The sequence below is a fragment of the Eurytemora carolleeae genome, unplaced genomic scaffold (genome assembly GCF_000591075.1).
Source record: "Eurytemora carolleeae unplaced genomic scaffold, Eaff_2.0 scaffold895, whole genome shotgun sequence".
Taxonomy (NCBI): domain Eukaryota; kingdom Metazoa; phylum Arthropoda; class Copepoda; order Calanoida; family Temoridae; genus Eurytemora; species Eurytemora carolleeae.
The window spans coordinates 93497-107708 of NW_019396841.1; the positions used below are offsets into that span (position 1 = coordinate 93497).

General features: G+C 34.5%; 1 protein-coding gene across 1 annotated transcript in view; it reads left to right on the plus strand.

Moving 5' to 3' along the window:
• The window catches only part of LOC111709277 (cullin-4B), a 48692-nt gene extending 38949 nt beyond the window's left edge, over nucleotides 1-9743 (plus strand). The window contains exons 10-26 of the mRNA XM_023482901.1: nucleotides 437-556; nucleotides 776-886; nucleotides 1165-1232; nucleotides 2145-2250; nucleotides 3225-3308; nucleotides 3547-3621; nucleotides 4342-4415; nucleotides 4709-4826; nucleotides 5246-5353; nucleotides 6434-6508; nucleotides 6812-6868; nucleotides 7292-7351; nucleotides 7675-7723; nucleotides 8312-8412; nucleotides 8535-8660; nucleotides 8924-9101; nucleotides 9460-9743. Of these exons, the coding sequence (XP_023338669.1) occupies nucleotides 437-556; nucleotides 776-886; nucleotides 1165-1232; nucleotides 2145-2250; nucleotides 3225-3308; nucleotides 3547-3621; nucleotides 4342-4415; nucleotides 4709-4826; nucleotides 5246-5353; nucleotides 6434-6508; nucleotides 6812-6868; nucleotides 7292-7351; nucleotides 7675-7723; nucleotides 8312-8412; nucleotides 8535-8660; nucleotides 8924-9101; nucleotides 9460-9548 (1599 nt within the window). The 3' untranslated portion in view covers nucleotides 9549-9743. The remainder of the gene's footprint in view (nucleotides 1-436; nucleotides 557-775; nucleotides 887-1164; nucleotides 1233-2144; nucleotides 2251-3224; nucleotides 3309-3546; nucleotides 3622-4341; nucleotides 4416-4708; nucleotides 4827-5245; nucleotides 5354-6433; nucleotides 6509-6811; nucleotides 6869-7291; nucleotides 7352-7674; nucleotides 7724-8311; nucleotides 8413-8534; nucleotides 8661-8923; nucleotides 9102-9459) is intronic.
• The last annotated feature ends 4469 nt before the right edge of the window (nucleotides 9744-14212 follow it).

Below are 14212 nucleotides of genomic sequence, written 5' to 3' on the forward strand. Positions count from 1 at the left end.
CATTTCAGCCCGGAAGCTCAGCTAACCAAACCAAATATATTTAGTACCTTTTAAAACTCATGTTGTATCTAAAAATTCAATATACATTCAGTTTGTTTATTTTGGTCCTTATTTTGTCGCTACAATTGCTTGGTATAAAATTTTCTGTTCCATGAGATTTTCATTATTAACACTTTTAAGTAAGATGAAAAAATTAATTGATACTGATAAGAAAATAAAAAGAAGCTTCAATAGATTTGCAATGTGCAGTGTGCACGGTTGGAAAAATGTAAAAAATGTGCACTGTGCACATGCAACCGGGCCCAAGGGGGGGAGGATCCCATTTTAGAGATTAAAAAACTTATTTTTAGGTTAACAAATTGGTTGGGCAAATCTTAAATTGAAACAATTTTGTCCTAGAAAAGATTGACTAATAATTTTCTCATGAATATGTCAGGATGCGTTCGAGATTAAATTCATGTCCGCAACAGAGAGTCTGTACGCAGCTGAGGGTAAGCAATTGGTGAACGAACTGGATGTTCCGATATATCTTCATCACGCAGAGAAACGACTAAGGGTAAGAGTAATGGAAGAATTCTTAAGAAGGGGGGGGGGATTGTAGTTTTTGTAATGATCTTTTTTCTTTTTATTCTAATTTAGATGTTTCTCCTGAAATATATTTAATTTCCCCAATTCGGGGAAAAATACATAATTTCTGGGGGGGAAATGATTTTCAATAGAAGGGGAATGAGTATTCAAGGAAATATATTCACTCATGTTCATAATTGATGTATAGGAGGAGAATGAGCGACTGCTCCACTACCTGGACAGCAGCTCCAAGTGGCAGCTTATTCATTGTGTAGAGAAGCAGTTGCTCTCAGAGCATCTCAACACTATTCTAACCAAGGAAACAGATAAAAAAAATAATTATATTATAATAATATTTAGCTGACGTGCTCGGCGCTGCCCATCAAATCTCAAAATTCTTCAAAGATTAGATAGAAAAAGACCTCCTGCGTCTATACGGCTAATGTTATAGAAATGCCACCTAAATATTATATATTTGAGCGGAGAGCTTTATTATATAGATAAGAAATAATTGATTAAATGTTTTTAAGTCACCAAAATATTTGTTTAAAATATATTTTTGTCTGGATAACTTTTTTATTGTCTGTTGGTAAATAGGGGTTGGATATACTATTGGAAGAAAATCGATTGGAAGATCTCTCTCTAATGTACACTCTTCTTTGCAGGTACTAAGATATCAGTTTTAAGTACAAATTGAACTCACATATAGATTGGACGATCTCTCTCTCTCATGTTCACTCTTCTTAGAACTACACAAATATTAGTTTTATGTACTACTTATTTTGTTTACTCTTCTTGCCAGGTAAATAGGTCCAGTTTTTGTTCATATTCATTCAACTCACATAGAGGCAAACAAGGATGAATGCTTAAACTTTCTAATTTTCTAGAAATCAATGGTCAATCAAATACTTAATAGAAAAACGGATTGTAAAAAATAATCCAGAGCTTAAAACTTTAGAATGGTGGATATCTAGATAAATGCTTGATCCTCTGTTTTTGCTAATCTTAAGACTAATTTAGTCTTTATATTAATATCTTGAGATTATGGATGCGCTCTTTAGAAAAACCAGTTTTTAATTTTTGCCATTTTGGTGTTGAGGTGTTATATCAATTGAACTAATGATCGATTGAACGAATGTTTGGATTAATGTGTATTAAGATTAACGTTTAAACTGACTAAAGTCCTCAAATGTGATAAATTATGTTTTTTTTATAAGTTCATATTACCATGATTAAATTTATTTTTGTTTAAATGCTCTTAAAGCCAGCTTGTGAATAGCTGACTTAAGTTCAACCGGATATTAGTCCAATTGATAAAACATCGACTGCATCGTATTTGTAATTGTTATCAAACGCAACTTTTACGTTTATACAGTAGTGGTATCCAAAAGAGAGGATTTAGAAAAAAATCAAAAGTGTGTACATTGCATGCTCATATTAAGCGATTGGTATTAAGTATATCCCATTCTAAAGTTATCAGCTTAGGAAAGCATTAGCTTTACCAAAGTACGGTAAAAGGGTCGGGTTTCATTTGGATCTATTTCGCGGATCTGAATTCTAATGAATCAATATTGTAGAGTGTCTACCGGTAAAGCCGACCTGTGTTCTAAGATGGCTGAATATGTAAAGAAACGAGGGAAAATTATTGTGATAAATCCGGAGAAAGACAAAACTATGGTTCAGGTGAGAATAATATTCAGCATAGTGCCCAACGATGCCCATGGAACTTAAAAAAATTGTTAAGCACAGAACAACTACCTGCATAGAAACGGCCAAAATAAGGAATATACATAGTGTGTGCAACAGTGGCGTATATAGGAGGGTACCCCCCCCCCAGAATTTTGTGCTCATTTTACCCATTGGAGTCCAGGCAAGTTTGCTACAAACATAAGAGCAAGCATAAACACTTGTGGGCTCACCTTAATTAGCACTATCTTATATATATTTCAGGTAGACAGTTTATACAGCACTCAAACCGTGAACTGGAAACACAATAAATCAGTTCATGGTTATTTTAATTGAATACAACAATAAAATTACTAGCCTTAAATGATAACTTTTCTCCAGGTTAAAAACATTTAAATTTATATAAATTAAAAAGTTGACTTACAATGTTGATTTGTCCGGAGGTCTGTAGCCTTTAGTCCTTTTAGAATGCACCGCAGTCTCAGGTATGAGAACTGTATTTGATCTAGGGGAGGAGCTTTAGATCAGGGATACAGTATCAGGTATGAGAACTGTATTTGATCTAGGGGAGGAGCTTTAGATCAGGGATACAGTATCAGGATGTAGCAAATCCTGTTCGGGGTCCTTTCGTCGGAGGGTAATGAGGGGGAGTAGACAACCAAGTCGTTGTTGTTGAGATCTTGTTTACTTAGATAAAGTAACTACTCTGAGAGACTGCCAGAGAGCAAAGTACTCATACCATAGATACAGAAACACTTAGCCTTCCAGTCAGCTCCCAGTCAGATGTTTGCAAAGTATTCCTTTAAAACTGAAGCTGGAAACGTCGCAGTTTTAAATGTGGATGTCTAGGGCTACTAAAAAAATGAGTTGTGGGCGTTGTGAGACTTAAAATAAGCCCGGTCTTAAAATTCATTGCATATCTTAGTTGTCTGAATCTCATTGACTTTTTCTCCATGAATATTGTTAACTAGGAGCTACTAGACTTCAAGGAGAAGCTGGATCTCATCGTTGAGAAGTGTTTCAGGAAGAACGACAAGTTCGTCACTTCGCTCAAGGTAGAATTTGTTTAGTAAAATAAAACCATTCAGAAAAATTTAAATTAATACTTCCCGTTCAGAAAATTGAACTAGCCAGTGAATAAAAGTATTTGTTTTCAAACATCGAATAGAAAAAGAATTATCGATCGGTAAAATATTTGATTCGGGTTTATCCTGTATCTCCCTTTCAGTCGTTTAGTTTTTATGCACTGTCCCGATAGGATCCTAAAATTTCCCCTGTAGGTAACTTTTTTAGGATTCATTTGAATCGTTTATCAACCAGAGACAGAACAAACCCGCAGAGATGATTGCAAAGTTTGTAGATTCCAAGGTAAGAGAACAGGGGATAATATTTTTCAAAAATCCCCCCCCCCCCGGCCAACTCTCCTCATCATAAGTTGGGTGTATGGTTTATAAAGGGGGTTGAAATAAAATGAAGTTAATGGCCATTCTGCATTTTTTCATATAGACATTGCAGGTTCTTATAAACAACATGCATATTTTCAAATCTCAGAAACGATCAGGAAATTAGCTTAGATTTGTCCTATTCCCAATGAAATCGCCTTAGATTTTAAAAAAAGGGTTAAAGGGATTTACTTGTAACCGCCATATTCATCACTAGCTGAAGTGCCCAGCATTCCCTTTAAATTAAAAAAACCAATTTTTGAAAATAAATTGATTTTTGAAGGAACAAAATGTAGCCTATGTTACCCCAGGGTACCCAGGCCCCAGGGGTTCTCTCCAAAATTTCCAGTCAGTACAGAGCGTCCCATATCATATTAGATTATCTCGAAGCTTTTACGCCAAAATACGCACACAATCCTCGAAAAACCAAGTATTTTCTTCAAGAAAACTTTTATAAAAACCTTTTACGTTATTTAAAAATTTAAAATGATTCATTGTTTTTGAATTTTCTGATTAGTCCCTAAAATCACAATATTGAGCTATACACGATCTAATATGATGTGGTACACCCTGTCCATATGAGCGAAAAGCTTTATGATATAAATGGCATAATTACTTTGAAAATAATGTTGATTTGTCTGTTAAGTTACGGGCTGGGAACAAGGAGAACGCTGAGGAGGAGATGGAAAGGTTGCTGGATAGGATCATGGTTCTCTTCAGGTAGGAGTTAGTCGTCAATAGGAAATAATTAAAAGGGCCGGTCTTTCGAACTTAAGTTTTTTTTGAAGAAAAATACAAAAAGTATAAATTGAGTGTCACCCATTTTTAATAGAATAACGGATTGTCTTTTGTTAACAAAAATGTAATTTAAAAAAATGTTAAGCAGAAAACAATGGAATATAAAGACGACTTTATTACAATACCTAAGTGTATTTGATGTTATTTAAATATTCTAAAAAATCTGAAAAATGACCATAGGATTAATGAGTAAATGAATCAACATATGTTTCCAGGTTTATCCATGGTAAAGACGTGTTTGAAGCATTCTATAAGAAGGATTTAGCTAAACGACTTCTTGTTGGGAAATCAGCATCAGTAGACAGTGAGAAGAGTATGCTGAGTAAACTCAAGGTATTCTGATCAATGACTCTTGATATTTTACATTCACCTCGACCATGGATTACAACCTTACTTTGAGTCTGAGATTGTCCTCGACCTTGTCCTTTTAACCTTTCTTGTCCTTGAACTTTGACTTGACCTTGACTTTGGCCTAGACATTATCCTTGATTGTGGCCTTGACATTGTCCTTGACCTTGTCCTTGTTTTTGACCTTGACCTTGACCTTGACTTAACATTTGCATTGACCTTGACCTTGTCCTTTTCCTGTTGTGACATTGATATTCATCTTCACTTTGACTTTAACTGGTTTGACTTTGAGCTTAATCGTAACTTGATATTTGACTGTAACGACTCAAAATTGACCTGTCTTGAGACCTTGGTCTCAAGTTTTACTTCAAATTTGACCTCAATATTGATCTTTGAATGTTCAGGCTGAATGTGGGGCTGGATTTACCAGTAAGCTGGAGGGAATGTTTAAGGACATGGAACTCTCTAGAGATATCAATAATGCATTCAAACAGTTCCTCAATCATAACAGGGTACGTTCTACCAAGGAAAATACAACAGAGCTCAGGGCTGTAAAGCTAAACCTGAGTAAACCCCTAATTAGCTTTATTAACGCCCGAATGAAGACCGACCAAGTAAAGACTCCGGTTTATCTTAGATTTGTATTTAGGAAAAAATGACCCAGTCGGTTTTGTCCTTTCTCGGCTTGGTCTTTATTAAAGCCAGACATGTAAATTTTGCGTTAGGAACCTCGGCAGACTTCTTTTTCGGTAGAGAGGGAAACTTCACGGCTGAGGAAGTTTCTGGTGGTTTCTTGCTGTGGGGGGGGGGGGAGGGACAGGCGGACTTACTCTAAGCAGAGATGTAGCAGCAGTGACCGGAGAATTGGATATCACAGGTTTGAGACAATCCACGAAAACAGAGTCAACTCGAAGTACAATCTGAAGGCTTAAGAACTTGTTATGCCATTTCACTACCAGGTATGGACCACGATAGAGAGGAGCAAGGAAACCCAGTTTTCATCTGCAACTCTAGCACGGAGAGAAACTTTCAGGAATCGATGAAACCATAGGAACCTGGTAGTATCCCTTCTGTAGAACCGTGAACTCTTGAGGTAAAATCAGCAATGTTAGGTTAATAAATATTGGATATGGATCTGGAATTGTAACGGTGTTCAGCCTCCAAAAGTCTCAGCAAGGCTTCCAGCCTCCATATTTCTTCTTATCCATGTGTAACAGAGAGGACCATGGAGAATTTGACCTCTATAAAATTCCTGCTTTCTCCATGGCACCAAGCTCAGCCTTACTGGAAGCAAATTTCTCTGGATTGAGTTCTATGAGGTTTAGCAAACATTGGAGGACCATGTTGTGAAAGAAGATGATGACTCACTCCATGACAATTCATATATATATCATTGAGAAATAATGCTTTGATTTGATTTTGATAGTTGTACTATTGCAGTTTGAAGTAAGACGTTGCAATTAAATTATACATTTGGAAGTGGGATGATGCAAAAAATATATTTTGAAAGGGATAATGCAATCCATTTATTTTGAAGTGAGATGATGCAAATATTATTTTTTGAAGATTAATGCTGCAATTATTATGTCTAGACTGAAGGTGACAAGGTGGACCTGACTGTAAATGTTCTAAGCATGGCATTCTGGCCAACCTATCCCGTCCTTCAGGAACAAAAACAAACAAAAAAAAATTTTATTAAAATTTTAATATCCGTTTGTATTTTAAAAAATAAGTTTTGGAGGAATTAGAATGACAGGCTTTGTCATGCAACGAAACCCCTTCAAATTTCTTATCCCTTTTATTTTAAAATCTGTGTTTGAAAAAAAAAATTAGGAAAGGCATTAAATATGAAGTTTTGTTTAAACCTCTTAATTGTAACGAGGGATTATAATTTAAATATTTTGTTTTGAAAGAAAATTTTTTAAAGATTTTTCTTCTCCATTTTAATAATTTGTACGTTTGTATAATAGATACACATCCCTCCACATCTAGCCAAATATCAGGAGATATTCAACACATTTTACAAGGTAATTCTTTATCTTCCCTTAACTACCCGATGGCGGTCTGGGTTCTCTCATGGGGGGGGGGCTTTCAGATCTCTTTCCTGATATTCTTGACTAGTGATAACAAAGCTTTATGTTCATTTATATGTTCGCTATAGCTGGCCGAACAGCTAGACCAAATTAGCTGACATTGTTTAAGGGAACCCATGGGGGTGGCAAAGGCTAAAAAAGTTATAGACTTCAGCTTAAATCATAATTTAGTACCAAGAGCGTGTAAACGGCGGGAATAACTATCAGTAACAATATAAACCTGGACAACGTTCAATTATCTTATGATAATCGCAGGAAATTGAATTGTATTTTTTTTCAGGACTTAGTTTTTTGTTTCAAATCTCAACTAAAAACATGTGTAAACAATAGCTTCACTTTTAACTTTGTTTATTTTAGAGTAAGTACGCTGGGCGTAAGCTGCAGTGGCAGGCTAGTCTAGGGCACTGTATACTCAAGGAAAGTTGGCAAAAGAATTCTGTCATAAAAGTTGAAAAATCTCCGAGTTGAGAACTTTTGATTGAGATGGACTAAAGCCGTATATCTGAGTGAACCCCTAGAATTTGGATTTTCAAATATTTTTTGTTCAGATTTTCTAATCTTGCATTTGATTCTTAAAAATATACCAACCTTTCATTTTCAGAGGTTCTCCAAACTGTCTTTTGGATTAAAAATTAATTTGACAAGCTTAGCTCATTCAGTCCGTTCAAAAGTTTCCAGCTTAAGACATGGAAGAGCAATTTTAAATTAACATTTTTTTGATAACTTGTCGCTGATTCCAGGCCGAATTTAAAACAGGTGGCAAGGAGCTCCAAGTCTCTGTCTACCAGGGTGAGTTCATGTTCATGTTCATGTTCATGTTCATGTTCATGTTCATGTTCATGTTCAATGTTCAATGTTCAATGTTCAATGTTCATGATGCTGATAGTATGATAGTATGATAATATGATATGGATACTACTTTTATGTTGATGTCTTGATCTTTATCTTGATCTTGATCTTGATCTTGATCTTGATCTTGATCTTGATCTTGATCTTGATCTTGATCTTGATCTTGATCTTGATCTTGATCTTGATCTTGATCTTGATCTTGATCTTGATCTTGATCTTGATCGTAGATCTTGATCTTGATCTTGATCTTGATCTTGATCTTGATCTTGATCTTGATCTTGATCTTGATCTTGATCTTGATCTTGATCTTCATCTTGATCTTGATCTTGATCTTGATCTTGATCTTGATCTTGATCTTGATCTTGATCGTAATCTTGATCGTAATCTTGATCGTAATCTTGATCGTAATCTTGATCGTAATCTTGATCGTAATCTTGATCTTAATCTTGATCCTAATCTTGATCTTAATCTTGATCGTAATCTTGATCTTAATCTTGATCTTAATCTTAATCTTGATCTTTTATTCAGCTCTGTGTTTGTTGATGTTTAACGACTGCGATGAACTGACACTAGATGAATTGAAGGAGAGCACAAACATTGAAGATGGAGAGATCAGGAGAACACTGCAGGTTCTATTCATACATACATGCATACATACATACATTCATTCATTTATTCATTCATCTATTCATTCATTGTGTGCTCATTCAAACAGAATTTTTGATTATTGGACTCAATTTTCTTTGTTAAGTCTTTGGCGTGTGGCAAGGCCCGTGTGTTGACGAAGATTCCGAAGGGGAAGGATATTTTGGACGGAGATAAGTTTGTCTTCAACAACGAGTTCACGAATGCTCTCTACAAAATCAAAATTAATCAGGTAGTTACAAATATGTTCATCTGTCCAATGTTCAAATTTCTAATCATAAAATGTTTATCCTTTAAATTTCATGAATGATCTGTTAATGTCCGTCTTTACACTATACTTTCTATTCTTCTTATCTTTTAAATCTTTGATTTTTAATATGTCAAATTTTATCTTTGTAGTGTCACAGCTATGAAATGCGAATTGATCAAATTGGACACTGGTTGATTGATTGATTGGTTGGTTGGTTGGTTGGTTGATACTTTTGTATAAACTAGGTCCAGATGAAGGAAACGAATGCCGAGCAGAAAGCTACAGAGGAGAGTGTGTACCAGGATCGACAATATCAGATTGACGCGGCAATTGTGCGCATTATGAAGACGAGGAAAACTTTGAACCATAATCTTCTTCTCACTGAGTTATTTAACCAGCTAGAGTTCCCGGTCAAACCAACAGGTAGGAGAACTTGACATGTTTTGGGATTTCCCGTTGGCTCTTTCGGGACAAATCCGCTTCCCGTTGGACAAATCCGCGAAAGACTCTCTTAGAGTCAGCAAACAAACTTATATGCTGAAATTCTTGAAAATGCCAACATCATTTAAATAATATGCTTCTCTTCAGTGGAAAGAATTTAGGTCGAAAATAATGATGATTTTCGAGATTTATGACGGTTTTTTCAAAATTTCAGCTTCTAAAGCGTAAATTAGCTTACGTCTTCAATAGTAATCGAGATTTTTTTTTCAAAAGCAAAAATAGAACGAATATAAATTTTCAATTGATCTTATAGTTATGTTTTTAATAAATAATTGTATAGATTTGAAGAAAAGGATAGAATCCTTGATAGATCGAGACTACATGCAGAGGGACAAGGATAGCTCCAACCAGTACAACTACGTTGCCTAGATCAGCTCTATCATTATCAACATCATGTTCATGATAACATCAACGTTGTATAAATCAATAGAATTGCCTAGATCATCTCAAAAAATATAGTTCCTCCAATTTTATGGCGGGAGAGAGTTAATATTTAAAAAACATCCATTTTAGTGAAATATGCTTTTGTAATATTAATCTTTGGAATAATATTTTTTTTGTTCATTTGTTTAAATTCTAAATTTTTTATGTTTAGATGATCATTAGGAACTTTTGCTTAAGTTAATTTAAGTAATTTTAACGTTCTGTGAAATATTTTTTTACCAATTCATTTGAAAAATGAGAATCATGAATATTCAAAATATCCGCTTATGCCCCCGGTTTAAAAGCTGAAATGAAGTCTAATAAAAACAATAATTATTAATATTATAATAATATCAATATAATTACAGAGAAAATGCATGTCCCCCTAGATGAACATCTCCACACTGAAGAATGCAATGTGATCATAAGGAACGCAAAAAAAGCTTTTTCGGGGGAATAATTCTTGATTTTTGAAGTTTTGATCAGGAAGGATTTAAACGAAACTTGTATATCAAGGTTTCGACTACCAATAGGTAGAAGTTTTGACATTTTCGGAGCAGAGAAATAATAAGAATATAAGCAATATTTTGTTTTTTTAATAAAAATATAATTTTTTGTCTGTCAGAGATTTGAAAAGATGCCACGAGGAATATTCCTTGTTCAGACAATTCTTTGGAGTTTGTAATCAGCTGGATTGGGCTATGAGAGATTGCACAAGGGTTAGTTAGAAAAAAATATTTTAGTCATCTCTAACTTTCTTGTAAAAATTATTATCTCAAAGAAGACAGGAAAGCTTTGTGAAATCAGCTCCGAGCTATCAAAGTTCTCCTGCTGAAGCATTACATATATGTAATGCCTTATTGTTTTGTTAATAACTGTTTTGATTTGATTTGATTTGAAGTCTAAAATGAAAAATATTTAACTATGGTAGCGTTTAGAATCTTACGCCTCAATATTTTTATTAATATAGATATACATATTTATTCCCATGGGTTCGGATTCACACACATTTTCAGGGCATCAGAGAAAATATAGTAGATATTTATACTTACACAAATTTTAAGTACTGTAAGACAACATACCAAAGATAGAGGGGGAAATGTTCCTAATATCTCAACATTGAATCCAATCAAGTTACAACATTATAAAGAAAACTTTGTAGGATCGATTTTTCGCAGATCAGATCCATGATCCGGATCAACAACAAATTTGGCATTTTTATTTTCAAAAGAAACGATTTTAAAATTTTGTTTAATTAGAAAGAAAGATTGGAAAGAACCCGGCAAAACAAGGAAGCTGCAGAAAAAAGAGTGAAAACTGTGGCAGCAAAGGTCAGTAGTATAATATCACATGATAACATTAATTTTGATTTACCAATCATGTCTAATGAGGGGGGGGGGGGGTCAATCAGTTTCGAGATTTCATGTACTAATTTTTTACTACGATTATCTCTTTGTGACCAAAGTTTTTAAAAGACTGGGGAGAAAAAAATATCTAAAATAGGGGGGCTCAGACTTGATTTTTATTAAATAATAGTTGACCTTGTATTTTTGTTATTAATGTTAATTATGCTGTTTAATATCCCCTCCCCCGAATAAAAAAAATACTCATTGTTCTCTTAAAGCCAAAATTTAGCGGTTTGAACCTTAACAAATCTTTAGTTTCCGGGCAAGGCTTAGCTGTCAATAAATTAGAGATTTATTTCAAAATAGTTTTAGTAATTATAGACTGTAATAAATTCAAGCTAAAGCTAAAATTACAATAAGATTTCCAAATCTTATAAGCAGTTAATTTATTTATCATCGCAAAGTTAAAACTGCGCATTGGATTAGACATCCCGCCCATCTGCCACGCACCTCTTCCCCTTTAGTAAATGTAAATTCAATCTATATGAAGCTTTCTGACCGCGTCAACCTTGTTGTACCGGTTAGTCCTGTTGATTGTCTTCCTTATTAACCCAATGTCTGTGCGGTGCAATACAAACTGGGACCGGAAAGTTTGACCCATATCGGATATTCAAATGTACTACGGCTGCCCGTGCTGCACATTCCCAGCTAAACGATGTTTGGGTTGACCTGGTTTGCTGTCATAAGCTGAAAACTTCAAAATTGGATACCTTTAATTCCGATCTCTCAATCTGAATATCCAATTTGGACACTTTTAATTTCGCTCTTAATTCGTTCTTTTTCTCTCTCTCTCACTGCCAGTTTCAGACCAATGGAGTTCACTCATCATATGGCTCGCAAAATTTATAATTTCCCAGTTTCTCTGAGTTGCTGTTCTTGTGTCTCCAAACCCCGCTCTATTTAGATGAGTTAATTCAAGCATGATTCAGTCCATCATAGCTCAGAGAAGGTTCAGTGGGGCAAATTGAACAATTGTTGTAACACATGGGGGGGGGGGGGGGGTTTTAGAGACCGAAGTGTGAATTTGTAATAAATCTAGGTCCTGAGATTACGCTACTCAACGTCTAATTATAGTCTCACTGACTCTATCTCTAGCCAAAACTCAAGGCTCTCAACTCTAGCCAAAACTCAAGGCTCTATATTCGTCCGTGTAATACGAAGGTTGATGTAGTACTAAATTCAGAGTCAGAGCAACATTGAAATAGATAAGACATATATTGATAACATAGATAATAAAGATCGTGATAAGCATTACAACAGAAAATGCTACAAATTGTTAAAGACACCATCTTTGTTAAGGTTGCTGCGTATGGGGATAAAAACTGGAGAGATATCTTGAAGGAGAGGGAGGAGGAGGAAAGGAAGAAAGCTGGATTATAAATCTTTTAAAAATAGTTGTTTTTCTCCGTCCAAGTTAACTGATGGAAGGAGAAAGATATGAAATTTATTGTTGTACGTACAGTATACAGGGATGCCCACAAAGATCGGACATGAAGAGATTATCGCGGATTTGATTCAGTTCATGAAACTGCTTAACGGTTCGAGTTTAGTCATCTGATCGTTCAAAGAGTTCTAGATCGTCTTTATAGTATTATCCTTCGTGGGTTCACCTGTATTTCTCAATATTTAAACACACGATTATTCTTTCTGAATTAGATTTGATTAGACATACAAGTTTTTTTATTGTTTGTTAATATTTCTTGTTTATTTTTATGTATGTTTTTATAAGATCAGTGGATTTTTGAGATTAATGAAGATAATGGAGAGGCCTCGTCGTCATATTCTAAATTATTATTTTACTTGGTGATTGAGTTGCAATTTCTCAGCTTAATCGGTTTGGCAGGAGCAGGAGGTTGTATTTTAAACAGGGTGATTGAATAAACTTGAGAATTAAGTGATGATTTGATGTCGCCTTAGTAAACTAAATGATATTTGGATGTAAGATGGAGAAAGGAAAAAATCTTAAATGTCTGCTAGAGTCAAGAATTTGTTTGTTCATGTTTTCACTGCATTAATGTTTACTGTTGACTTGGTAAAAAGAGAAATTCCTAAATACAAACAAAGTATGTTGTTATCTTTGCTGTTCATTTTCAGAAATGTTACGTTTATTCATGCACTGCAACCATTGAAAAAAGTTGATACAACGCTAATTCTAGACGAAGACGATTTCGAATTCGTCGCTTAAACTTCATGTTTATTAGGATTCTTGTATTATGAAAAGTTTCATAATTAAAATAAGTACGCACTATATTCACCATACTCTGAAAAGGCGACCAGTCCGCCCCTACAAAATTTTATAAAACTATCCAATTGTTCGTAATATGAAATTATTAATAAATAATTTTGATATTGATTTAGAAAATATACAACATGCTCAAGGAAAACCAATATTCACTATGTTTAAATTGGAAATTTTTTTCATTCATTTTTTTCTCGAGAAACTATAAGATGGCTTCTCTAGTTAATAGCGTTAGTGATTTTTTTAAACTAAGAGTTAGAATTCTGGAAACTAACGTTTGTGACTTGTTGAGGTTTTTGTCACTGACTGTAGAACCATTAAAGGGGGCTTGGAGGTGATTCTGTATATCAGGAGGCTCGAGATCTTATCGCGGTGCTCAATGTGGCTCTGCACCCCCTCCCTCCATAGACATAGACTTTCCAAAAGAAATTCTGTGGCCGTTCATTTTTTAGAATGTAAAGCTTAAACCAAGAGGATGCGCTATATTACTAAGACCATATCACCCCTGACTAACCAGAGTGAGAAGCATTCGGCTTCTATTTAAAATCAAACTTGCTTTGGTCTATAATTCAACCATCTTTTAACTTACGGATTGGCTATTCTATACTTTTTCATTCAAAATGCATATGCCGACAAAACAGTATTTGAGAAAAAAGGCTATCGAAAGTCACAGCCATCTGGAATATTGACAGAGCCGTTAAATCCACGTTATACATACAAAATACATGGTGTATCAAACATTTATATATACACAATACATCGTACTGTTATTAAAAAAGATGTCGTTATTTTTTCAATTTGAAAATAAATGGCTAAAAGTCGAGCACTATTTAAGATCTTAATGTACTTAATCCTGTTAACTTGGTTAGATGTGTTTAAACAAGCAAGGTTATATATTTTCCTGTATTGACCAATGTGGTTGAACTCGGCGAGACAATTAAGGTCACATTCCACACAGTTTGTTA